At 47.7% G+C, this 26344-nt stretch overlaps 1 protein-coding gene across 4 annotated transcripts; it reads right to left on the bottom strand.

Annotated features, from left to right (window-relative positions):
- Nucleotides 1-27: 27 nt before the first annotated feature.
- Nucleotides 28-24781, bottom strand: GGT7 (gamma-glutamyltransferase 7). Of its 4 annotated transcripts, none has more exons than XM_036418899.2 (15): nucleotides 24554-24781; nucleotides 16240-16475; nucleotides 15769-15920; nucleotides 14485-14602; nucleotides 13541-13608; nucleotides 13244-13317; nucleotides 12783-12979; nucleotides 10916-11003; nucleotides 9069-9196; nucleotides 8806-8894; nucleotides 6843-6992; nucleotides 6618-6735; nucleotides 5784-5921; nucleotides 4571-4663; nucleotides 28-777 (listed from the first exon to the last, which is right to left on the bottom strand). In XM_036418899.2, exons 1-15 carry the CDS (start codon nucleotides 24720-24722, stop codon nucleotides 715-717), a joined length of 1881 nt encoding a protein of 626 aa, XP_036274792.1. In that variant the 5' UTR covers nucleotides 24723-24781; the 3' UTR covers nucleotides 28-714. The 4 variants fall into 4 exon arrangements, with proteins under 4 accessions (XP_036274792.1, XP_036274790.1, XP_036274791.1 ...); XM_036418897.2 differs by having other exon boundaries at nucleotides 4564-4663; nucleotides 24554-24780; XM_036418898.2 differs by lacking the exon at nucleotides 24554-24781 and adding an exon at nucleotides 16633-16784 and having other exon boundaries at nucleotides 4564-4663.
- Between the last annotated feature and the right edge of the window lie 1563 nt (nucleotides 24782-26344).

Below are 26344 nucleotides of genomic sequence, written 5' to 3'. Positions count from 1 at the left end.
CAAACATAAATCAAGCCAGAGCCATGGTTAAGTAATATTCTTTCTTTAATTCCCCTTGCAAATGGAAGCCCCTGAGCTGGTTCCCACCCCCACCCCTAGGGATTCCATACCCTGGACCACAGATACAATGCGCCTGCCTCAACCTGGTGGGAGGAAGAGAGGAACCTCCCAGGATGGTCCATTAAAAAAAAAAAATCCTAGTCTTTTAAGAAATGAGGCTGAGGACAAGAGAAGGGAGCTGGAAGACAAGGCCCAGGTAAGGCCGGATTGGAGATTTTGGGGTTGTGAGAACCCTTGAGAAGGGTTTGCAAGCACATCCCTAAGCTCAAGGCCAGCATGGCTGAGGGAAAGGAGACAGACAGATAATCTGACTCCTCGAGGTCCTGTCTGCCTGATATGAACACTGACACTCACCACCACCACCACCACCACCACCACCATCACCACCAAGGCCTCTGGATGGAGAATTTTCCAGTTACTCTGGGGAAGGGTTTGATAAGCATCCCCTCTGGCCCCTGATCTGGGGCATCCCTGGGGTCCTCCTAAGACCAAACTTGGGAGAAGGAACATGCAAAGGTGAGGGGAGCAGAGACCCCCACCCCACCCTGCTGCTCTACAGGATGGTGGCTCCAGCTGCGTCTGGACTCCGAGGGTCCTTCACACCGATGATGAAGTTGTTGGTTCTCCGGCTGCCATGGACCCAGGATAAGACATCTACCTTCTCCACGTGGTGACCCCTCGCTTCCAGGAACTCAATCTCTTCCTCTGTGAACTCACCTGAAAACCACCCCACAACATACACACATTCAGAGTTTTCAGAGCACTAGCTCAGGAGTCCTATGGTCAGACCTGAGTCCTGGTCCTGGAAGCTCCCCTGAGGAGGGGTATGACCTTGGTCAAATTGCTTGACCTCTCTGAGTCTCAGTCTCTTCATACATAAAATAGGGATCATACGAGAACCTACTACAATATATAAAGTTGTTGCAGGGATTAAAGGATATAATACACGGAAAGCATTGAGTTCAGAGCCTTGCATACAGTAAGTGATCCAAAATATACAGTCATTCTTAATATTGGAAAAGGGATTTTGGGGTCTTATCTCCACCTGCATAGGCCAAGCTGCCATCATATCTTGCTAGGATTGCTGCATAGCCCACTAACTGGTGTTTCTGCTTTCAGTCTTGCCTTCCTTATAGCCTATTCGCACAGTAGTCAAAGAGTCCTTTTAAACCATTAGAGTCCAGTGTTTCCCAAAGTGTGGTACACATACCCCCAGGGGTACGGGAAGAGTTTGGTGGGGGTACGCACGGAGCTTAGCTGTGCCTAATTCTACGTTTTCATGAGTACGAGGGGTACTCAGCGTTACGAAAATTATAGCAGGGGTACACATATGTCAAAAATTTGGGAAACACTGCATTAGACCATATCACTCCCCCACTCAAAACCCTCTATCAATGATGACAGAATCATTAATCAGCTGCCTCCTAGATGACCCTACTGCGGATTGAGCCAGCAACCCTGGCATGTGCCCTGGCCGGGAATTGAACCAGGACCTCCTAGTTCACAAGTCAACGTTCAACAACTGAGCCAGCTGGACCCCTCTAAAAGCTTTGATGACTCTTAGAATAAAATCTAAAGTCCTAACCAAGGCCTCTAAGACCCACCATCAACTGGGTCCTCACTCTCTCTCTAAACTCCTCTCTTCACTTCCTTCCACTCTCTTCCTAAACTCTGCTCTAACCTCCTTCATCAAAGAAGCCAAACATGGTCCTGTCTCATGGGCTTTGCACCTGCTTTCTCTCTGCTTGGAATGTTTCTTCCTAGAGAGTCACAAAACTGCCTCCCTCACTTCATTCCAATCTTCAAGAACTTCTCTCATCACTATCTAAAATATCAGCCCATGTTATCTTTACCTTGCTTTGTTTTCTTTCACAGTACTTAATGCTACCTGTATTTGTTTATTTATTTACTGTGTCTCCCTCCACTATATTATGAGTTTTTTAAAGGCAGAGGTGTTTTCTTGTTCATTATTGATCCCCAGAGCCTACAACTGGGTGAGGACATAGTAAATGTTAAGCCAATTCTTTCCTGGATAAATTAATAAGTCCTTGCCCTCTTGCATAATTTCCGGTCTTCATCTCTTGCTGGTCCATTATTCAGGGTGCTTCTTATACTTCCCCAACTTAAATTCTCCTCCCTACAGTACACCTACCCTATATGGAATGAATCAGGTCATATCCCTCCCCTACTCAACTGAATAACGTCCACGTTCTTAACAAGGAACTCCATGATAAGCCCTATAACTTCACCTCCCCCTATTCCTCAACAAAAATATTGTCTTATTTTACCAAATGGGACAAAATAATTTTCTGTAACAGAAAGAGCAGCCCTGAGAGCCTTCTCTGGGGAACAATATCTAACTAAAACATAAAAATATTTTATTTTTATAGCTACTTATTATCTATTTGTGGCATATAATGCCATTTTTCCATTTGAGATTATGATATAAGATTTACTTTAAAAATACATTTAGGTTAAATGTGTTTATAGACACATTGTGTAAATAATGGTTTAGAAGATGTATAAATGTGCCAAAAGTCATGAAAGTGATGGATAAATTCTGAAATTTGGGTATTTAGTCCAACTATCTCTTGGCTGCTCTCTGACCCATTCTTTCTGGCTTTTGCACAGGCAGTTCCCCTATTCACAATGTTGTTGTTGTTGTTGTTCTTCTTCTTCTTTTTAAATATATTCTATTGATTTTTTACAGAGAGGAAGGGAGAGGGATAGAGAGCCGGAAACATCAGTGAGAGAGAAACATCAATCAGCTGCCTCCTGCACACTCCCCACTGAGTATGTGCCTGCAACCAAGGTACATGCCCTTGATCAGAACCGAACCTGGTACCATTGAGTCCGCAGGCCGACGCTCCATCCACTGAGCCAAACCGGTCAGGGCTGTTCACAATGTTCTTTACCTCCACATGCCAAATTCCTGCTCATACTTAAGGTTCAACCAGTTGTTGCTGTAAAGCCTCCCAGAGTCCTCGGGTGGATGAACTTTCCCTTCACCTAGCCTCCACTCTTCATGCCCATGTCGAGGACTGAAGCCCATTCGGCAGGGCTAGGAAGAGCCCCCTCACTCCACGTAACATAGAAAGAAAGCCTCGCATTTGATAGAAACCAGAAGATATTAGTTGAGCAGAATTCATTTTCAAGGAATCCATCAGTTGGGATCCAAAGTGTCATCAGTCAACTATAGGCTGTGACTGCTGAGGATGTAGGTGTGTGGCTTCTAATGTGCTTCAGTCCAGGAGATACTAGAGCCACGCAGTCAAGAACCGAGCCTTTGGTGTCAGCCAGGTGTTCTCTCAGTTCTGCCACTTACTAGCTGATCATTGACTAGTTTATGGGTATCAGTTTCTTTCTCCATAAAATGGGGATAATGACTCTGAGCAGCAAGGACCATGTCTCATTCAATATATATCCCCTTTTGACTTGTATAATACATTGCCTATTGCAATAAAAACTCCCCAAAGGTGCACATACTTCCCCATTTACAAAATTAAGTATCTGTCCTTCTTAAAGGAAAGTCAGCCAAAACTGGTTTGGCTCAGTGGATAGAGTGTCAGCCTGTGGACTGAATGGTCCCAGGTTCGATTCCGGTCAAGGGCATGTACCTTGGTTGCGGACACATCCCCAGTAGGGGGTGTGCAAGAGGCAGCTGATCGATGAATCTCTCTCATTGATGTTTCTAACTCCCTATCTTCTCTCTTCCTCTCTGTAAAAAATCAATTATTATATATATATATATATATATATATATATATATATATATATATATATGTATTTTTTTTAAGAAAAGTAATCTCCTCACCATAACTTATAAGGTCCATGACCTGGCCCCTGCTGCCTCTCTGATCTCATCTCATCCTCACTCACTCTTGTTTCCTTTCTACTCCTAAAACACACCAAGCCCTGAATTCTTGCATTTGTTCCCTTATTCTTGCCCTGAATTCTTTGCATTTGTTCCCTTGGCATACAGAGTCCCAGTTCTTTGCACGGTGGGTTTTTTCTCATTCTTCAGATCACAGCTTAAATGTTCCCAAAGAGAGGCCTCCCTCAATCATCGAGTCAGCCCTATACATACATTATCCTAATTCAATGCTCTGTAGGGCATTTATTTTGCTTCCTCTTACTATTATTATTGTTAATTTATTTTCCTGTCTGCCTGTAAATGCAGTATCCCTGGCATCTAAGATAATGCCTAGCACACTGTTGATACTCAATACAAACTGCTGAATTAATGGTTTGCAGAATAAACAACTGCATCTTGTTTTATAAATGAGAACACTGAGGCTCAGAGTGGAGCCATAAATTTCCCAAGGTCACTCAGCCAGGAAATGGCAGGATGGTCCTAACCCCCCAGATCTTGTACTGTTAGGAATTAGTTGGAGGAAACCAAACTTTCAATGGCAGGGAGCTGGTGCTGGTTGAGGCAGGGGCACCCTTGGGAAGAACCTCTTTCTCTACCATGCCCAGTGCCCACTCCATGGGGACACTCACTGTCCACCTGTAGGAGGTTGGACTGCAGGTCCGGGTGTAGGCGACCATGGGCCAGGCTGTCACTCAGGTTCCGGTTCAAGGTCAGGACATTCAGCAGAACCTGCAGACAGCCAAAGGGCAGAAGTCAGGGCTACCCCAGAGATGGGGTTTAGGACTCTATGGTCCTTCCTCCTGGTCCAGACTCCTTAGTCTTTAGATTCCTTGCACCAGGAGTGTCATTTGAGCTTCTCAACAGTCCCAGAAGACAGGCAGACCTTTGATGACTATCCCTATTTCACAGATGGGTAAATGAGGGCCAGAGAAGAAAAGTGATTCACTCCAGAATTTAGAGAGAGCCAGGGAAGAGGCACTGCTAGCATCCAGTCTCCCAGCCCAGCTGACCTCCCTTGTCCCTGGCCAGGACAGAGTTAATGGCTGGGCATAGTCTAGGTCACAATGTGGATACCTTGAGCTTGCTGGTTTGCAGTGTGGATAGGCTCTGGAACCGATGCCTGCCCATTCTTACTAAACTGGACCTAAATTTTTAACCATTCTTGGCCTCCGTTTTTTATATATGAAATAGAAATAAGGATTCCTTCCAAAGTTGAGAAGGTTAAAGGAGTTAACACACCTAACACCATGCCCAGTACTTAGTAATAACTCTGTATATGTTAGCTATTTTTATCTCTATTTTACAGATGAGGAGACAGGTTCAGAGAGGTTAAGTGAATTCTCCAACATCACATAACTGGAAATCCGCAGCACTTGGCCTGGGACTCACGGGGGTGTGATTCCAAAGCTCAGGTTAGTTAACTCGCCACCTGTCAAATTATGTACCTGGCACATATACATTTGTGGAATTGTTGTGAGGCATTTTGGAGTGTAGCAGACCCTTGCTTTCAAAATCCTAAAAAAAAGGCTGCTTCTCTATTCAGATGCTGAGTACAGCATGGAACTTGAGATTGAGAGAATTCAGGCATCCCAGATGCCATATCACCTCTCAATCCCACTGGCCCTGTAGTTTCTCCTGCAACCTGGGAAGACAGGGAGCTTCAGGGCTACATTTCCACTCAGACAGTCACACAGCCCATCTCCTTGGTGTCCAGGGGGGCCTGCCGCAAAGCAGTTCCAGCCCTCGTTTGCTGTGAGTAACAGATGAAAATAAGCAAGAGACATGAAGGCATCTGCAGGCCACCACTTGGCTCCTGGCCACAAAAGGCCTGCCGAGGAGGACGCCTCACCTGGGTGAGGCCGCTGAGGCCCCGGGCAGCTCCATTGGCCCCCAGGGCGAGGTAGGTCCCACAGAGCCCCTCTGCTGGCCGGACCACAGTGGGCAGCAGAAAAGACAGTGGCCGCTTCCCCGGCTGCACCGAATTCTCCTGTTGGCAGAGGACCAAGGCCACAAGGGAGGCGAGAGGTGGGGTGAGATAGGATAAGGACTACTCCATCACTCTTCCAACCTTCCTCCCTCCCTCCCCTACATCTTCCACAGGCCCAGTTTTCATTGGAGACCGGTCTCTCCCCAGGCCACAGTTTGCTATATGTGAAATGGTCAGGGTCCTTGGATAACTGGGGTGGATAGTGAACCCACTAAGTTTTGAGGCAGGGAAAGGGCCAAGCCAAGAAAGATGACTATGGGGATGAACAGAATAATCCCCACCCTGGTCATCTGTCTTCGTCCTGCGGGACCCCAGCTTGAAGGATGTAAAGGTGCTGACCTCCAACTACACAATAATTCCTATTTCCTTTCTCCTTTGGTGCCCAGCAATAGGGCTGAACCCCATCAGCTCAGCCTTACACAGCCACAGACAATTAGTACTAAAAAGTACCTAGAGCACACTATCCTCCCTATACAGGTGAGAAGAAACTGAGGCCCAGAGAGGGGACAAGGTTTCTTTGGATCCACCAGGCTCCCAAGCCCCAGACTTAGGCTGGGATGAAGTAAGCACCGTGTCTGGGCTCCTTTTCTTTATAATAGAAGTTCCTAGCGGAAATAGGGAGGGAGGAGCAGCCACACTGTAACACATCCTCCCCAGCCTTGGAGTCTGAAGGGTAAGAGGGAAGCAAGACCCTACCAGGCTGGGTGCAGAGTGGTTAGCAGTCCTGTTGGGCCAGGAGAAGTCCAGCATCTGGCTGTTGAGTAGGATCCCCGAGGGGGTGATGAGGCCACTGCCAAAGGGCCGGTTCAGGGAGCTGGGACCGAGATTGGGGCCAGGTGAACCCTGAGCCCACTCTCACTCCTGCCCAGCCCCCACCTAGATGATGATCTCTTGTGCCAAGTGGAGTCTGAGCTTGCCTACCTGACCATGGCCACAATGAAGTCGTCAGGGCCCATGACCAGCACCTGGGCAGCCGTGGGAGCCCCATCCAGCTCGTAAACAGGCAGGAGGGGGGCAGGGGCTGCCTGGGAGTCATTGATGTGGCCCCGCAGGTAGGCAGCCTCTACCTTGCTGAAAAGACATGGGGTAGGAGATGAACACACAGCAAGTTCTCATTCCATCCCACCTACCACTCTTTGTGATGTCTGTTTGTGTGATTATTTGATTAATATCTGCCTCCCGTTTTGGTCTGTTCCAGAGAACAGATTACATATTCCTAGCATATAGGAAATATTCAGGAAATAGTTGTTGAACTGAATGAATTTAGTTAGGTGTTATTCAGATTCTCTTCTAGAGCCGATTTTTAATTTATTCAGTGCCTCAATCAAGAGTCTTTTAATTACTTGACTTCACTCATTTAATCCTTTCTATGAAAGTACCTATAGGGTATAGTGAATGCTCAGAAGATATTTGTTTTGACATGAACAAACTGAATTCACTTAACCTGATGTTTGTAATCCCAAAATTAAGTTTCATTAAGAATTTATTGTGTGTGTGTGTGTGTGTGTGGGAAGGAAGTGGTTGTGGTGGGAGGTTTGTATACAAGAATCTTTACTTGCTATTAGAATTTTTTTTGAAGACACAGAAAGACTTGTCACATAGTAAGCCCTTATGAATATTTATTGGATGGCCTGGACAGAGTGGCTCAGTGGTTGAACGTTGACCTATAAACCAGGAAGTCATGGTTCCATTTCTGGTCAGGACACATGCCCAGGTTTCGAGTTTGATCCCCAGTAGGGGGCATGCAGGAGGCAGCCGATGAATGATTCTCTTTCATCATTGATGTTTCTATCTCTCTCTCCCTCTCTCTTCCTCTCTTAAATCAATAAAAATGTATTTTTTAAAAAATTTATTGAATGAATGGATTTAATATAGGTATGTGCGTGTGTTTTAGAGCTAAATATGTATTGATCTTAAAAGCAAATTTATGAAATCATGAAAATACAAATTTACATTAACTGTATTTTTGGTTTCTGATTTTCCCTCAGCCAGCCTTTAAGTCAATTATAGTAGCAGTTAAAAGGTAACCCTGCTTACCCCTATTGCCAATTAAAACTAATGATGATAAAAAAACAAACAAACAAAAAAAAAACTAATGATGATATTTGTTGAATATTTATTATGTATTAGACAACATGCTCAATGCTTTGTATGAGTAACCTTGCCTGGTCTTTACAATTAACCATGTGATTGGCACTATTATTGTCAGGCCCCCTTATAGAAACAGATTTAGAGAGGATAAGGCTGCATAGGCTGAGAATCTGGGATTTGAACTGAGTCAGTCTGACAAGAGCCCACAGTTTTACTATTATATTATCCTGCTAATATAGATATATTTTAATAAAAATCTCCACCACCTCCAATATTTTCTTGGAGACTCTTTTCATTGTTAATAGGCTTTCTTTGTCCACTAAAGGAGGACCAGATGGGCCCATTTATGTGCCCTGAGAGCCATCTGAAGTAGAACAGCTCATTGTACAGATGGGAACACTGAGGTGCAAGGAGAAACAATCAGTGCCACATTGTGAGTTAGGGTTGAGCTGGAATTGATATGGGATCTCAGGCCTATTTCTTTTAAAAATATATTTTAATTGATTTTTTTACAGAGAGGAAGAGAGAGGGGATAGAGAGTTAGAAACATCGATGAGAGAGAATCATCGATCAGCTGCCTCTTGCACACCCCCTACTGGGGATGTGCCCGCAACCAAGGTACATGCCCTTGACTGGAATCGAACCTGGGACCTTTCAGTCCTCAGGCCGACGATCTATCCACTGAGCCAAACCGGTTCGGCAGGCCTATTTTTCTATCAGCAGCTTTACACCTGATCCTTTCCCTACACCACGGCCATCTGTCCAGTCCCCACAGTCCTGCCACGGGACCCACCTTAGCATGTCATCCATGCTCTCAATGATGGTAGAATCATAGATGGGGTCTCCCAGTCTGCTGGCCAGGGCTAGTGCAATCTTCAGGGTCTGAAAACAGAGCAGAGGTATGGCAGAGGCAGCCAGACTTCTCCCAGCACCCACACCCAGAATTCTTGTGTGTGAGAAAACCTGGAGGGGATTTAGTCTTGTCCCATGGCAGTACCCCATCCCCCCACACTCAGTGTCCCCCAGCACAGGGTCGAATGGAGGGAGTGGCCTTACCTCTGCCACCCAGTGAAGAGCCTGCTCCCGGGAGACCAGGCTGGTGAGGTTGAAGCCCTCGAGGATGTTGAGAGCGCTGATGAGGGCAGGGCCTGTGTGCGGGGGTGGGGGGCTGAGAACCAGGTGGCCTGAAAGGACAGGAAATGACCAGATGGCAGGGACAGTCAAGGCACCTCCACATCCCACCGTCACATAGACTGGGACCGCAGCACTGACCTCCCTCATCAGATAGGGGGAAAGTGGTGACAGGCAAAGGGACACACGCCAAGTTCACATGGCGTGTCAAGGGACAGGGCCAGGACTCCAACTCGGAACACTGGTCTCCAGTTTCCTCTTCCATATGAGGAAACTAAGGCTGAGAGGACTGTCATTTGCCCAAAATTTCAATGAAGGCCATTGGCACAGCAGGGACAGATGTCCAGATGTTCAGATTCCTGGCCCACCGTGGGGCAGGATACTATTCAGGGCCCCTGAGGGTCCCACCCCTGAAACTTCCTGGGAGCAGCAACCTCCCCTTCCTATACAAGGCTCTAGTTATTAGATGTTTGGACACAAAGGAATAATAATATCTGATATAACACAAACCATAACTAATTAACTCCCTTAATCCTCACAAAGGGTACTTTTACCATTCCCATTTTACAGGTGAGAAAACTGAGGCACAGAGAGGCAGCTGGCCCAAGGCTACAGGATACAAGTGGAACCTAGAGTACTCAAGGTTCTGGCATCGCCAAGAGAATACAGGCTTGGAGGGGAAATGGAAAATCAAATACATATACAATGCCCATTCTGATCAGGGCAACTTTCAACATCATCTCATCAAATCCTCATAGCCACCCTGTGAGGTAGGCACTATTATCTCCATTTTAAGAAGGGAGCCATGGCTCAGAGTGGGAAGTGATTTGTTCAAAGTGAATGGCAGGTCTTCCTGGTTCCCTAGCTATGCTCTTTCTCTGTTCCATATGACATTGCCTCTGGTAGAGGAATTGGGCTGGAGATTAAGGTCTGGAAACTTGAACTCAGAGGCAGTCTCTTCTGGGGCTTGAAGTAATCTGGGCCTTTTAGAGCCGTGGTCGGCAAACTGCAGCTCATGAGCCACATGCGGCTCTTTGGCCCCTCTTCCACAAAATACCACGGCCGGGGCGAGTCTATTTTGAAGTGGCATTAGAAGTTTAAGTTTAAAAAATTTGGCTCTCAAAGAAATTTCAATCCTTGTACTGTTGATATTTGGCTCTGCTGACTAATGAGTTTGCCAACCACTGACCTAGAGGAAAGACAACTTATGAGCCTTCCTAGGGACCTAGAAGCCTACCACTTTGGGTTCAACAAACATGGACATCATCTATGTCATAAATTTGAATTCATGGGTTTATCACTTTTTTGAATTTGACAAGTTAAGTTCTTTTCCTTCCGTGGGCCCTGTTTTCTTTTGGCACAATTAGAGGGAGGTCTATGACTGTCTTGAAAATTTTGTTATAACCAGAAGCTTAGATGGACTTTAGTCTTATGAGTTCTTATGATGTGTAGGGCATTGAGAGGGGGACCAGGAATGGGACAAGACAACAGAGTCCAAATCAAGAAAACATATGGATAGAACCCCAACTTCTAGGCCTGAACCTTTGACCAGACCTCCCTCCCCATAGCCTAAATGCTTGGGATAATTGAATCCAAAATTACTTCAGAAGGTAGGCTGACTCTGGCTTGCTTCATTAGTTAGCTGTCTAGGCAGCCCACTGCCTAAGTTTCTCTCCTGTTAAATGGGAAGGAGTCTCTAGGCCAAAAGCATACAGCCATGGACCGGGACGATTCTCCTGAGTGGGGACCCTGGGAGCTGGGAGGGAAGTCACCTCTGTACACGCCACACACAGGCTTCTCCACGAGGGCACTGTAGTTGCTGAAGTCCTCCTCAGTTATGACACCCCCTGCATGCTGAGCCTGGAAGGGAGAGAATGCCCCCACCAACACTTTGAGCCACACACCACGCAGTGAGCATGTGGATTTGGCCTGTGGTATATGTTTGGATCACAGACAGATCAGATGCTTATAACATTTGTGCCTTCTGCAATTCCCATCAGGAAGAGGAAAAAGCACTAACATTGAGCACCTACTATGTACAAGACATTGTGTTGGGTACATTCTATGAATGACCTTCTTAGGTCAGTATTTAAGGCTCCTTGTGATCTGGCCCCTGCCCTCATCTCTGCCTCATGTCCTGCTATTCCCCAGTGAGCTCTGGGTGACCTGCAGTTCCTGAACTTATGACTCTATGTTTTTGTGTATACTGCCCTCTCTGCCTATGAGAAAGGAAGATTTTTCACTTACAGCAGCACATGCTTGAGAGATATCAAACTGAATCCTGCATTTCACTACAAATAACTAAAGCCACTACAAAACCATGGCCCTGGTAGGAATGACAGTGAACTAATCTTGTACAAACCAATGGGCTCATTTCATACTACCCAGCATGCTCATTTTCAACCCTAAATTAGCATAACAATAGGAATGTCCTCCGCCCCCCCCCCCGCCCCCCCCCAGTATTTGAAACCTCTGACTTTTAATCCACCCTCAGTGAACTATACATTGAATTGCTTGGCTGGTGTGTGCTCCTTTGTTTGACAACTTTGTGTTTGTGTGTTGTTGTTTTTTTAAATTTAAAGCTCTGATGGACTTTCTTGATCCCCTTCTCTACCTCTAGGAGAGGATACACAATGCAGGTCTGGTTAATCAGAGCATTTGTTTTCATGGCGCAGTGATTGGCTTGGGAATGAGACATAACCTTGAGGCTTTTGCTTGAATTACTGGAATGAGAAATGCTCTTTCCTTGGGATGGCTTACTGGAAGGATGGCTGCCGGGAGCAGGTGTGGAAAGGATCTGACTGAGAGTGAGTTCAAGCAGAGGAAAGTAGAGTTATGAGACAGAAAGAGAGACAGATCAAGTCTTGACAATGGGGATGGAACCCCTGGGTCTGGATCCAGCCGACCTAAAGCCAGTTCTCTGTGGGACTTTCCAGTTAAGTCCATCTATCACCACATCCATCTCTCCAGTGCTCAGCACAGGACCTGGCACAGAGCAGGCGCTTTGTGATGAAGAATAAGCGATAGACCTACTCAGTTCCCACTACTGTATGGCAGGGATAGATATAACCACCCTATTGCCCAGATGAAAGAACCACTGAGTTGGTCCGTGTATCCTTATCTTGAACATAATTTCCCATCGGGAATTTTAAACTATGGACAACAGTTCTAAAACCAATTACTGCCTCAGACTAAGACTCTTTGGGGTTAGTTGGTAAGCCCTTATGCTAATCCCCCCAGTTCCAATGAAGGAGGCCCTTTGCTCAATCCTTAGAAAAACCTAAGGGCAGGGTGAGGTTGTGGGCTCAGGGAGGCTGAGGCTGATCCCGGTTCTCCACCAAGCCTGGGAGGGGCAGGACAGGCCTCTGCACAGGTTGGCGCCAGCCCTGGGAAGCCCAAAGTTACCTCTCTCCATCAAGACAATACATTCCCATCGGCCCAGTAGGTACTTCCTCCCGCATTCCTGTCAAGCCCTCCCACTCCAACAGCCACTGATCTGATTCCTATCACCAGAGGTTAGTTTTGCTTATCCTAGAATTTCAAGTAAATATATGTAGAGAGAAATCCAGGGAAGGAAGGGGAGGATGTATGTCCCTGCAGGAGAGTCCGTTGGGGCATACGGGCTCTCCCTGTGCTCACCTCGGCAACCATCTCCAGCGTGAGGTTACCACCAGCATAGAAGGCAGCGGGGCCGTAGGTGCCAAGTACATCCAGCACCATGGCCAGGTCAGGCCGTTGCATCAGTGAGCCAGGTAGTGGTGGGCGGCCCGATGGCAGGAACGTCTCATGAAAGTGCTCAGATGCATCGGGCGGCAGCTGTTCTGACAGGGCACGTGCTATGGGCAGGGACAAGAGGCTGGGCAGGGATTGAGTGTCTGGCCCTAAGCTCCAGCCCCCAAGGAGCCAGTTACGGGGGAGGTAGGGTATATAGGGGCCTCTCTAGATCTTCTCATTTGAGTCTGCCTCCTGATAAGGGTGGGAGAGATCTGAGGAGCAAACTGGAAGAGAGGTGCTTTCCAGTTTGGGCCCCAAATCTCAGAGATGTATCTCCCCCCTCCACCAACCGCATGCCTTACCCCTGACCCCCAAGTCCCACTGACCTAGATCATGGGTTACGTTGAAGCCATCTTGGGCCACAGCTGCTGCAAAGGCCAGGACTTGGTACCATGGCAGCCTGGGAAGTGGGGGGTCAGAGAGAAGGGGGTGGAGGAGGTCCTGGGGAGATGAGGAGGGATGGGTGGTGGGGAGGAGAGGAAAGGGTTCTGGGGAAGGAGAGTCCTGGCAAGGGAATGGGATATTGGGAGGGGGAGTTTGCAAGGAAATCATCCAGGAAGGTAGGAGGGCACCAAAGGAGCAGTGCAGGCAGGGGCCCCTGGTCCCCAGGGGGAGGTCTTTACCTGCCATAGAGCTGGTGAGCTTCATGTAGCCCCTTCACCATTCCGGGAACCCCCACCAAGAGCCCAGGCTGGGCAAGGCGGGCAGGCGAGGGAGAGAGGAGACCAGGTCACTGGAAGGGGGGGGGCTGGGCTGAACTCTGCAGAGCCCCAAGCCAGGGATGGGGGGGGGGGGGCGGCACAGGGGAGAGACAAAGGCCAAGTGCCCTAGAGGAGGGACAAGCTGTCCCAGCAGGCATCCTCCCTCCCATCTCCCTGACTTCCTTCCAGTAAATGCAGAAAGGCCTTCTTTAGCTGTCATAATTGAGGGACTTATAAATTAAGCAAACCCTTTTAAGAGCTAGGACATAACCAATTTAGATGGGAGCCTGTCTTCATTGGGTTATACCTGTTTCTGCTTTTAAAAATAGTGGGCAAGAGACCTTCATTTTACCTTTTCATTATCATACCACCATTACTATGAGCTGTGTTGTGTATTTGGCTTTTACCTCTTCACTAAATCTATATTTTTCCAAGTTGTTCTATCTCTGCCTTTGCTCTCTATGGACCGTGGGTTTTGCTCTAGCAGTTTCTTTCTAACCTCCCAGCATGTGGTGGGCTGGGGAAGTTACAGTCCACAGGCTCAGAGTGGGACGTGTGAGTGATAGTGCAGCCACTTGGAGGTCTCCGGCTGCTCAGTGGCCTTCTTTCTTTCTTCTCTGTGCCAGATAGGCAAGGCTGCCACAGAAGTTAAGATGTTGCTGCATTGCCTGATATTCACCATCCAGAATTTTTTGTTCACTATCTTACTTGGGGAGTTGCCTGTCTCCCTCATAACCTAAGAGCATCCTGCTCAGCTCGTTTCTTCACCTCCATAGCAAATACTCAGCAAAGTAATGCTTGGGTTAGAAGAAGGGCAGTGAAGGGAGACCCCCACCCCCATAATTTCTTCTCGCCAGGGTCCCCACCTTGGTTTCCCAGGATCTCTGCAGGGCCTCTTCCCGGAGGGCCCCTGGTGCAGACTCCCGGAAATCAATTAGGTGGCTCTCGTTGCGTCGGATGTCATGTACCAGCATCACACCCCCGCTAGAACAGACACAGAAGGGGGCGGGTGGTGATGAAAAGACGCTACCTCTCTGAACAGTTAACCTGCCACCCTTCAACTCCCAATGGTGATGGCTGTAGGCGTAGTTTGTCATCAGGAGGCAAGTGTTTGAGCCCCCTCCCAAATAGGGATTCAGAGATTCAGCCGCCCCACAAGGCAGGGATCCAGAGTTCAAGGATTTCAGCCTGTCACTGGAGACTTTAATCCCTGATTTAAAACAACAACAACAACAACAAAAAAAACAGAGACTGGGAGAGCAGGATGTTCTCCCCCCGCCCCAGACCATGGCTGGACCCCTGCCAGCTTCCTGCACCTGCCTCCTTGGTATGCCTCCACTCCCGCTCCCAGGACTCAATTACGTAAGAACAGACTGTGCAAAAACAAAAGGGATTTCTTTGGTAGGGTCTGGAAGACTGGCCTTACAGGAACCAAGACACGGACTTGGTCAGCTTGTCCCTTTTCTGTGGCGTGTTTCCATTTGAGACGGTGGTAGCATCTGAGATGGTGGCCTGCAGCCCAGCAACTAAGGAGTGGTAGCACTGTGGCAAAGTGGGAGGCACAGAAGGGGGAAGCGGCTTCTACTCAGGTCCAGATCGTTGCAGTCATAGGGAACTGTGTTACCAGGTCTCTTCAGGCTCAAGAGATGTTGGAAATTCTCAACTTTTTAACAATAGGAAACACATTTTTAAAAAAAATCTAAGTCTGCAAACCAAACGTGTCCGCTGGGGATGGCCCCTGGGTGGCCAATGTGTCAACTCTGTTTTAAGAATTCTTAGTGGGGGTGGGGGTGGGGGTGGGGGGGTGTATTTTTTGGAGCTTAGAGAGTCCATAGCTTTCATCAGACTCACGGATTTGTGGGCTCGAAAGGTTAAGTTTTGCTGCCGTAATTAATTACCTGTGCACCTCACGTTACAATGGACAGCATCATTTTCCAAAAAAAATAAAAAAAAAAAAGGCTTTTGAAAACGCCTCCTCTGACATTATGGAAGAAAAAAGGGATGAAACTGTGTGTGTAGAAAGAGCAAATGCAAGGAGTTGGGGCCCACCTGTTTCTCTGCTCAAACTTGGAGACCCTCCCCGCCATGAGGTCTACAGACCAGGACAGGGAGTGAGACCTGGGGGACCCCAACCGTGGGGCACTCCTTACCCGCCCAGGCCAGAACTGTGAGGAGCCACGATTCCCAAACACAGGGCCGCTGCCACAGCTGCGTCCACAGAAGATCCCTGTTTACTGAGCACCTCGATGCCCAGTGAGGTACAACGGGCAGCATCAGTCACCACGGCGCCCTGGTGGAAGATCTGGGAGAGGGAAGGGGCTGGTTGGGGACAGGAGGAGCCCCCTGCTTCCCTAGGGTACCCCCACTAACCCCAGAACCTCCACGGGGGTGAGGGGTGGGGTGCTGGTGCAAGCCCTGTCCTCTTGCCCCCTGGATTCACCCCATTTACCTTCCTTTCCCTCACTATCTCTCTGATCAATCCCTTCCTTGCTCCGTCCCCCCTCAAGCCTGTCTCCCCTCAAGCCTCGAGCCACCCCCCTCCCCCTGGGACCTTCCTCCCTCGTTTCCAATGCCCGGCCCGCTTCCACCACTCAGCCAGCCAATGCCCACCGTCCTCTCACCTGAGGGTCCCCGAAGTAGATCTGCATGATGAGCGCCACGGTGACGCCCGTGGCAAAGGTGAGGCAGGCCGTAACGATGACCGTGAGCCCATCCTGGCGGCAGGAGCACTCGGCGGCCGCGGCGGAGAACGGGTCTTTGCGGGTCTCGCGCAAAGGCGACCCGTCCTGGCTCCCCATCTCCGAGGAGGACGAGGGCAGCCGCTGCAGGCGCGCGGACTTCAGGAAGGAGTCCGGGTCTGCGGGCGGCGAGGAGCGGAGGTGGGAGTGAGCGGTCGCAGGGGAGGTGGTGTCAGTCTCTTACCCGCCCTGCAGCACTCCAGTCGGGGTATTATCCCCCCCTCCCCGCACTCCCGTTCAAACAAACCCCAATATAGATCACCAGCGTCTATCCACCCCCATGCACCCCAGGGCCGGGTGAGGGGGGCAGGCCGGGCTGGGAAGAGACAGGGAGCACCAGCAGGGAGGCTGGGCAGCTGGCTTACTGTCCCTAGGCCAAATTCCCTGAGCACCCAGGACCCACAACTGAGAACACTTCCTGGAGAGGCGGGAGTTGGACCCTCCCTGGAAACCAGATACTCCCAGAGCTGGGCCCAACCTTCTATGCAAGGAAGCAGTTAACTTACACTGAGTGGATAGGCCTTGGCTTCCAACCTTGCTTCATTCATTCATTCATTCATTCATTCAACAAATATGGAGGATCTGCTATGTTTCGGGCCCTATGCTAGATGCTAGGGGAAACCCTCTGGGGTTCTCAGATCAATGGGGAAAGAAGGCAATAAAGAAGTAAACAGATGAGCACATAATTACAAGTAAATAAAAAGGACGAAATAAGACAACAGTGGTTTGTGTTGGGGTCTGCTTAGCTGGGGAAATCAGCCCCAGCCTCTCAGCCGCCTCTTAGCTTAGAAGTGACTGTTAAGCTAAGAACTAAAAGATGAGCAGGAGCCACCCATATGTAGGGCAAGTGGTGAGTACTTAGTGTTCCAGAAAGAAGGAACAGCAGGTGCAAAGGCCCTAAGGTAGGAATGAAATGGCACATAAGAAGAAAAAATAACCACGCCTGTGTGGTTCTAGTGTAGTGAGCTGTGGGGTGGAGGCCGGGGCAGATCACTGGGCCTTGGCTTAGTGAAAAGCTTGAATTTTACCCTAATGGCATGGGAGGCCATTGAAGAGTTTTAAGCGAGAATGTGAAGCTATCTGTTTTATGCTTTAAAAAGACCCCTCTGGCCCTGGTCATTGTCGCTCGGTAGGTTGAGTGTCCTCCCATGCACCAAGAGGTCACCCGTCCGATTCCCAGTCAAGGGCACATGGCCAGGTTTTTGGGCTCAATTCTCAGTAAGGATGTGCAGGTGGCAGCCGATTTATAGTTTGTTTTTTTTTCTCTCTCTCTCTCTTAAACAATATATGAATCCTATGTTATTTACTTAAAAGAGCCTAGAATGGTAAATGTGTGTCATACAAGGCAGAATATCCTTGAAATAGAGAAATAAACACATTAAGCAGCTTTGGAAAGACTTAGACTTCACTGTAATGTAGCATTAAACTCTATAACATAGTTGAGGGACAATATTCTCGAGCGTCTTCTGTTCATAACAGTGTGTAGGAAGTTGTTTGTATTCCTCTCTAAAAATCAATAAAAACACATTTAAAAAAACAAACAAACAAAAAACCATCCCTCTGGCTGCTATCTGGAGAATGGATCTGAGGATGTAGGCGTGGAGGCAGAAAGACTTAAAAGCCACTTCACTTGCTGAGTAACTATGGATAAGTCATTTCAAATGATAAGTTTCACTTTCTGCGTCCTAATAATGGAACTAATCCCTAACCGGCTGGGTGGTACAGGGAGTTCATGAAGTGATGTATACCAAGCACCCCATAAGTGCTCACTCAAAGTTATTTCCATTCTTTTGCAACCTTGAGCAACACTGAGAGAGACCCTCTTCTATCCCATAGTTCCCTCTCCTGGGTGCTAATGGCCTTGAACCCAGGCTTTTAAATGTCCTAAAGGTCCTTAGCTTGGTACCTTAATACCTTGCTGTACTCACAATGTGTTTTTTAAAAGTGCATTCTTCCCATGGACATGGGCAATAGGGTGGTAAAGAGCTGAGGGGAGGATATAGGAGCTGGGAGGAGGGGGGAAAGGGGAGAAGAAATGGGAAATATTTGCAATAATATCAACAATAAAAATATATTTAAAATAAAAGTGCATTCATTCAATAAATATATTTTTAAGCATCTGCTACTATATACTAGGAGTATAACCTTTTTAAAAGTCTGTGGGATAATATTAAAAATTGACTGTTATGCCGAGACCGGTTTGGCTCAATGGATAGAGCATCGGCTTGGGGACTGAAGGTTCCCGGGTTCGATTCCTGTCAAGGGCATGTACCTTGGTTGCGGGCATATCCCCAGTAGGGGGTGTGCAAGAGGCAGCTGATCGATGACTCTCTCTCATCGATGTTTCTAACTCTATCTCTCTCCATTCCTCTCTGTACAAAATCAATAAAATATATTAAAAAAAAAAAAAAGAAAAAAAATTGACTGTTATATTTCCTACCTAAAATTGGTTCACCAATGCCAACATGATAAAAGTCTAAACTCCTTAACCTGTTGGTCAAGGCCCTTCATAATCCACACTCTTCTGTTATGTAAATTATTTATGATCATTACTTTTGGGAAAAGATCCTAAAGGTGGGGTGGGAGAATATTTGGTTTGAAATTTTTACTATTTATATATTTTTAATTAATACATATATCTTTAAATAAAAAGGAAAAATTATAGGAAGACAACAGTGGAGAAGGGAACTTTTCCTCACTATTCCTTGTTTATTCATTTGTTTGTTTATTTATTTTTGCCATGAACATGTAATTTATTTTTAAAAATTTTTTTAAATATATTTTATTGATTTTGTACAGAGAGGAAGGGAGAGAGGTAGAGAGTTAGAAACATCGATGAGAGAGAGTCATCGATCAGCTGTCTCTTGCACACCCCCTACTGGGGATATGCCTGCAACCAAGGTACATGCCTTTGACCGGAATCAAACCCGGGACCCTTCAGTCCCCAAGCCGACGCTCTATCCATTGAGCCAAACCGGTTTCGGCTATTTTTAAATTTTTATTTAAAAAGGAAGATGGTCTTCCGGAAGCCTGTTTCAGTTGATCATGCTTGTGTCTAATGCTCAGTACTAGGATCTGTAAATAAAATTGGAATTCATTGAACAGATGTTAAACACCTATTCTGGGCACAGAACTCTCTTTGGCACCTAGAGGTTTCAAAAGAACTCAGGAAAAGGTTTGGAACTTATATTTATTGAGACTGACTGCATTTGCAGGCACTTTACATACATTTCCTCATGGAAGTGTTCCCATAACTTTATAAGATAGACCCATTCTTTCCATTTTAAAGATGAGGAAACTGGGGCCGAGACAGGTGATACTGCCTGCTTAAGGTTATAAATAAATAAATGGTGGAACCAAGAGTTTGTGTAACTCAAAAACCTCCTTTTCATTGCTCCACATGTCATCAGGAGCCATTTCCCCCCTCAAAAACCAACCTTACAAAGCAATTTTAGTTTGATATTTCCAGGTACTTGCCCTTAAATCTGTTATCTCCAGTTAGGTATGAGAAACCAGGAGATAAAGGTGATATCAGAGATGGAGCTACTTGAGATTTTTTTCTTTAATTTCACCAATTATTAAGTTACTGATTTATTCAACAGAAGTATTTATTGAGTACCCTATTGTGTAAGTACTGAGGCAATAATAGCATTGATTTTACTGATATGTAAGAGCAACAGCAGGCTGAAACCGGTTTGGCTCAGTGGATAGAGAGTTGGCCTGTGGACTGAAAGGTCCCAGGTTTGATTCCGGTCAAGAGCATGTACCTTGGATGCAGGCACATCCCCAGTAGAAGGTGTGCAAGAGGCAGCTGATCGATGATTCTCTCTCATCGATGTTTCTAACTCTCTATCCCTCTCTTTTCCTCTCTGTAAAAAATCAAATATATATATATATATATATATATATATATATATATATATATGTGTGTGTGTGTGTGTGTGTGTGTGTGTGTGTATATATATATGTGTGTGTGTGTGTGTATATATACACACACACACACATATATATACACAACACACACACACACACACACACACACACATATATATATATATATATAAAGCAACAGCAGGACACTGTGAAAAGGTTAGTTTTGGGACCCAAATAAACAAATCTTTTGGGAGAAAGATGAGTTTAATTTTAGTTATTCTGAATTTGTGAAAAAAAAACCAGCAAGAATTGTCTGAAGGCAGCAGACCTAGTAGCCATCTAAATTTTTCTGCTTAGATACCATTCCCCATTCCATTTTCTTTTAAATAATATTACTTCCTTTATCATGCCTCATTCCCTCATTATAGACTAGAATAAGTATATGACCTAGGCCTAGCCAATCAGAACAGGCATTTCTATACAGTGATTGGTTCAGGGAAAGGCATATGACCAGTGCCAGGCCAATTAGGTTCAATCTTTGTTTTTATGCTGGAACTATTGGGAAAGCTGTCTTTCTATCTAGGTTACTAAGGTAATAAGATGTAAGCCTGTTGTTGCTGGGGGCAACTTGTCCTGATAAAAATGGAAAGCTTTCTGAAGAAGAAGCCCATAAAAAGTAAAGCAAAGCAAAGCAAAGCAAAGCAAAAAAAAAAAAAAAAAAAAAAAAAAAAGGAGTAAAGCCCATTCCTTTTTAGGCACCTCCATACAGCTATGGCTAAAGCCCCATACCCCTGAACTTTTCAGTTATGCTACCTAATAAAATTCTCATTTTAGATGTAGCTCAGTTTTAGCCAAGTTTATGACAAAAGAACCCCGAATAGAGTTGACTTGACAAATCTAGAGCTAACGAGAGAGATCTTGGCTGGAGATTGAGGTCCTTTCTGGCTTGATTGTTCCCTGAAGGGGAGAATCACTAAAGATTATTGAACCCTCCCCAGGAGTGACACGATCAGAAGTGCAGGGTGTGCCCGGCCAGCATGGCTCAGTGGTTGAGTGTTGACCTATGAACCAAGAGGTTATGGCTCAATTCCCTGTCAGGGCACATGCCCAGGTTTCAGGCTTGATCCCTAGTGGGGGGCATTCAGGAGGCAGCCTATCTATGATTCTCATCATTGATGTTTCCATCTTTCCCTCTCCCTTTCTCTCTGAAATCAATAAAAATAACATATATATGTATCTATATTATGTATATGAAGTGCATGGATTGGGATTGAGTGGGAGGCAGAGACAGGAAGAAGAGCTACTCTGTTTCCCCGAAAATAAGACAGTGTCTTATATTAATTTTTTTCTTCCAAAGTTGTGCTAGGTCTTATTTTCAGGGGATGTCTTATCTTTCTATGCGCTAGGTCTTATTTTCGGGGAAACACGGTAGAAGCCTATGGGTAATACAGATAAGAAAGAATAAAGGCTTAGTCTACAGTGGTGCTGACAGGAATTGTGTGATGGAATTTGAAAGATACTTAGGAGGGGGGACATAAAACATTTGATCACCATTTGGAAGTAAGAGGAAGAGGGGGAGGTGATGGGTAGCTCCTGAGCTTCTACCTTGGAGACTGGATGAAAGGCAGTACTATTCTTGGAGAATGACATTGGGAGGAGAGCAGGCAGATGGAGAAGAGATGATGAGTTCAGCATAGAAAATGCTGAAGGTGAAGTCCTTGCAGGACATCTATCTGGAAGCAAATGTCTGGAATAGAGAGGAACACCTGGGCCTGGAGCTCAGAAGAGAGAAAAGACAGTATTACTCTATTACTCCAAACTTGGAGTGGTTATCTCCCAGTTTTGTGGGTATATATTTGTTGATTTCAGAGAGGAAGGGAAAGGGAGTTAGAAACATCAATGGTGCCAAAACCGGTTTGGCTCAGTGGATAGAGTGTCAGCCTGCAGAATGAAGGGTCCCAGGTTCGATCCTGGTCAGGGGCATGTACCTTGGTTGTGGGCACATCCCCGGTGGGGGGTGTGCAGGAGGCGGCTGGTAGATGTTTCTCTCTCATCGATGTTTCTAACTCTCTATCCCTCTCCCTTCCTCTCTGTAAAAAAAAATCAGTAAAATATATTTAAAAGTACAAAAGAAAACATCAATGGTGAGAGAAAATCATTGATCACCTGCCTCCTGCATGCCCCACAATGGAGATCAAGCCCGCAACCCAGGTATGTGCCCTGACCGGAATTGAACTGTTACCTCCTGGTTCATTTATCAACACTCAACCACTGAGTCACGTTGGCCAGGTAAATATATCTGTTTTCCACAGGATTTGCTGTGGGGTGCCCAACACTTGATTCTAGGGTGTGGCAGGCTAGAAGCTAGCTGGACACAGCCACGGTTCTGGATAAGAGGATGATGGGGCAATGCCACAAGGTAGCACTACCAGGTTGAGAACATAGGAGGCCACGTTAGACAGCAGGCTGGCCCAGCTGGGCCAAAGGACTCGTGCTTTGAAGCAGTGCTTGGAGACATGGCATTGAAATGACCACACAGGTACGATGGCAAGTTCCTTGGAACCTTAGTGCACAAGCTTGGCATATAGTATAGGTTCCCAGCAATGCAGGTGACCGGGGACTCATCTGGAATTTTGTACAGATTAGGGCAGGGTCTGTATTAACTCACCGCAGTACTCCCTGAGTTGAGAACTCCCTCTGCTGCCATTCTTTCACCCTGAGATCTTCTTCCTTATTTGTTTATCCATTCAACAATTTTTACTGAGTGCTTAGCACTATGTTGAATGGTGAACAAAACAGTCATGATCCCACCCTCATAGGGTTTACAGACATTGAGTAATCACAGATCACACAAATAAATAACACAGGTTTTGATAAATGCATTTATATGGGGCCAGGAGAAAACAGGGGCTTCCAATCTCTAGGTTGGGAGAGACAGGCATTCCCAGCTGAGCTGGAAGGGGAAGCCCAGGGTAAGTGTGCCCATGGTCACACAGTGAATCAGGGCAATGCTGGGACAGAACTGGCACTCCTGACCCTGAATAATGAACCTGGTTCAGACTGGAAACTACCAGGACACATCTTCCCAACCCTCTCCCTGATACCTCCTGATTCCAGGGCTACTCCCTCTGGAAAAAATTATTTTAATTTGCAGCTTTGACTTTTGATGCCCATAAGGCTTCCTATTGTCCCCTCTCACCCCCTCCAGGCGCGGTGTGGTCTAATTAGGTTGGCAGGGGCTGGTGGTCAGGGCCAGATAACCAGGAAGTTGTGGAAGGGGAAAGAATTTGGGGCTGTCAGAGTGGGAGTAACTATAGAAGAGCCAGGCTAGTGAGGGCTGAACCAGAGAAGCGAGGCCTGCCGGGCTGGTAAGGGCTAAGACTCAAGTGCAGGCACTGGGAGGAAGAGAGAGTGAAGCAGAAGGATGCTCTAATGCCAGGAAGTGACGTTGAGGGAAAGAAGGGTGGGGGATGGAGGGTGGGGGATGAAGAACAGCTGGGCCACATGGACAGCGGAGAGAGCACTTAGGGAAGACATGCTCCGAGAGCTTTTGGCCCTCAGGTCTCCCCCAAGCACTGTCTCCTCCCTCCCTACTCCCACCCCTGCAGTCTCTGCAGAGGGCTGAAGAGAACACAGTAAAATTCTGGAGCCTGCTTCTAGGGCACCTTCCTAACATCCCGGCCTGATCCATGGCTCTGGTGGGGGTGAGGGAAACCACAGGGCAGCAAAGGCACTCTGGTCCCCAAGGACTTTGAGAGGTCATTCAGTTCACCCCCCTGTCTCCCAACACCCAGCACACACACACAGGCAGAATCATGTTCTCTCTATCCCTCCCTGGCCATGAAGACAGCCTCAGCTTCTCCCCCATGGTCCCTCCTTCCCACAATCCCTGGCTGTGGGAAGTTCTTAAGACCTAGCCTCTATTCATCCTGCTGTAATCTCTGACTTGGTTTCTTCTATCCTGTTCTCTGTGACTGGAGAAAAGCCTCTTCTGGGTGATGACAGCTGTGCCTCAGGATCTCCCCTCCAACATTCCTTCCTTGTCCTTTGGTTCTTCCCAAAAGGCAACCCCCATCCCTCCTACTGCAGTCTCTGGCATCCCTCTCCCTTGTCGCATCCTAGGACTCCAAAGGCAGAGATGCGCTCCCAGCCCCATCAGATAATTAACAGAAAAAAAAGGAGAAGAGAAAGGTCCAGGAGGAAGGGAATACATTCGGGAGATGGAGCCTGGGAGGTGATGCTCGGTGCGGATGAAGGACCAGGGGCATCCCAGGGGGCAGGGATGAGGGTGGGGGTGCGGGGGGATGAGGGCAGCGGGCCTCACCTGTATCGGGGTCTCCCAAGAAGGCGTCCTCGTCCTTGCGGCCCCTTAGAGGGGCCGCGGGAGCCGGCTCATCCTCCGGCAGCCGCGGGAAGCTGGTGATGCTCATGTAGTCCACCGGCGAGTAGGCGCCCAGAGCGCTCTCCTGACTGGCCTGGTTCTCCGCCGCCATCCTCACCCGCGCCCCCCAGCAGCGCAGCGCCTGCCGGAAGTGGTGCGGGGGGTGGGGTGCGGGGGGTGGGAGGGGCCTGCGCTCCCGGGTCGCCGGGAGGGGGCGCCTCACCCCCACCCTAGCGCCTGTCGGGTCTGCCTCGCTCCCGCCCCGCTCGGCGCTGCCAGCTCGCAGCAGGCGCGCAGGTGGAGAGCGGGTTGTGTTTGCAGAGGCCGGAGGGCAGTTCCGGGTGGCGAAGTGGGAGAGAGGGGAGAAGAGCACGTTGCAAGCGCGATCTCAGTGATCCAGGACACTTTATGCAGCCCCGGGGGCCAGATCCCCTCTTCCAGTTAGAATCCCCCTTTGAGACCTCGGTCTCTTCCACGGGCCGTAAACCTCTCCTCGACCCCGGTTCTTCCTCTGATCCCAGACTCCCCAGATCCCAGACCCTTTCGTGGATTCCAAGGTCCTTTTCCTCCGATGTCAGACTCCTCTTCCTCCTCCTCCTCCTTCTTCTCCTCCTCCTCCTCCTCCTCTTCGTCCTCCTCTTCCTTTTCCTCCTCCTCCTCCCCCAGATTCTTCTTTCGACCTTACCCCGCCCCTTGCCCCTGCCCCCCTCCAGCACCTGCTTCATCCTCAGACTGCGTCCCTCCTTTGGACATCCTTTCTCATCTCAGGCGTCAGATCCCTCACTGGACCCCCCACGTTTCTCAGACGCCTCTTCCAAGCCCAGCCCCTTCTGGTACCTCTGACCTAAACTCAGTGTGTATTAGGATCCCTAAGAGCCAACGCCCAGATTCCACTCTGGAGAGCAGGATTCAGGACTCTGAGACGGGGGTGGGGTGGGGGTGTGAGGGTGTGTGGGGGTGTGTGTGTCTCTGGAACCTGAATATTTACTATAATTTTAAGAGTTTTTGAAGTGGTTCTGGAAAGAGTGCTGTAAGAAAGGAACAATGGTCATGAAGGTATGGCAGGAGTGGGGGCGCGGGTCAATGTAGTCTAGGTGTTTGTGTTCTATTTCCTGTACTACTACTTACAAACTGTGAGGTCTTGGGCAAGACACTTATCTTCTTCAGTATCAGTTTCCTCATCTGAAAACTGGAGAGATTAATAATAAAATCTCAGGGGGTTGTTGTGAGGATTAAGTAACAGGGAGAAAGCTTTTAGTGTAGGTCTTGGCCCTACTCAATAAATGCCATTATTACCATTTGCATGTCTTTAATCTTGTGGATTCTCATCTCATTCTACTCTTAGGAATTCCGATTACACGATAGCTTGCATTACTTTCCCATCTCCAAGGATTAGGGGTTCAGTCTTTATTAGGCTTCTTGTCCAAACTTCCTTCATGCAGTTCACAGGGAGGGAGAGGGAGGGGGCTGGTCAAGCCCCTGGGCATGCATCCCCTCTTTCACTCCAGGACAGTTTGAAAATCTACTGGGGATAGGGGTAAGGGGAAGTGGGGTTGGAGGGGAAGGTGGGGGGATCTATTATGGGCCCCGAACATGCATTGATACCTGTAGACAGAAGGGGGCAGTAATGGGTTGGGAACAGCTCTAGGACTTGGGAGAAGGTTTGGAGAGGGGAAAGGAAGAGGGCTGCCCAAAGCTGTGACTGTCCACACCTGGAACTGCGTGCCCATTGCT

This window comes from Pipistrellus kuhlii, unplaced genomic scaffold (genome assembly GCF_014108245.1).
Source record: "Pipistrellus kuhlii isolate mPipKuh1 unplaced genomic scaffold, mPipKuh1.p scaffold_m20_p_6, whole genome shotgun sequence".
NCBI lineage: Eukaryota > Metazoa > Chordata > Mammalia > Chiroptera > Vespertilionidae > Pipistrellus > Pipistrellus kuhlii.
This window is presented reverse-complemented; position numbering and strand designations above follow the sequence as displayed.

Bases quoted from the DNA above. Each gene is read 5' to 3' on its own strand.
- GGT7 (XM_036418897.2), bottom strand. From the start codon at position 24,722: ATGGCGGCGGAGAACCAGGCCAGTCAGGAGAGCGCTCTGGGCGCCTAC. The intron at 8,895-9,068 runs GTAAGGCCACTC...CTCTGTTTTCAG, and splicing joins CTCTTCACTGGGTGGCAGAG to ACCCTGAAGATTGCACTAGC. The intron at 5,922-6,617 runs GTAGGGTCTTGC...CTCTGCCAACAG, and splicing joins ACCACTCTGCACCCAGCCTG to GAGAATTCGGTGCAGCCGGG.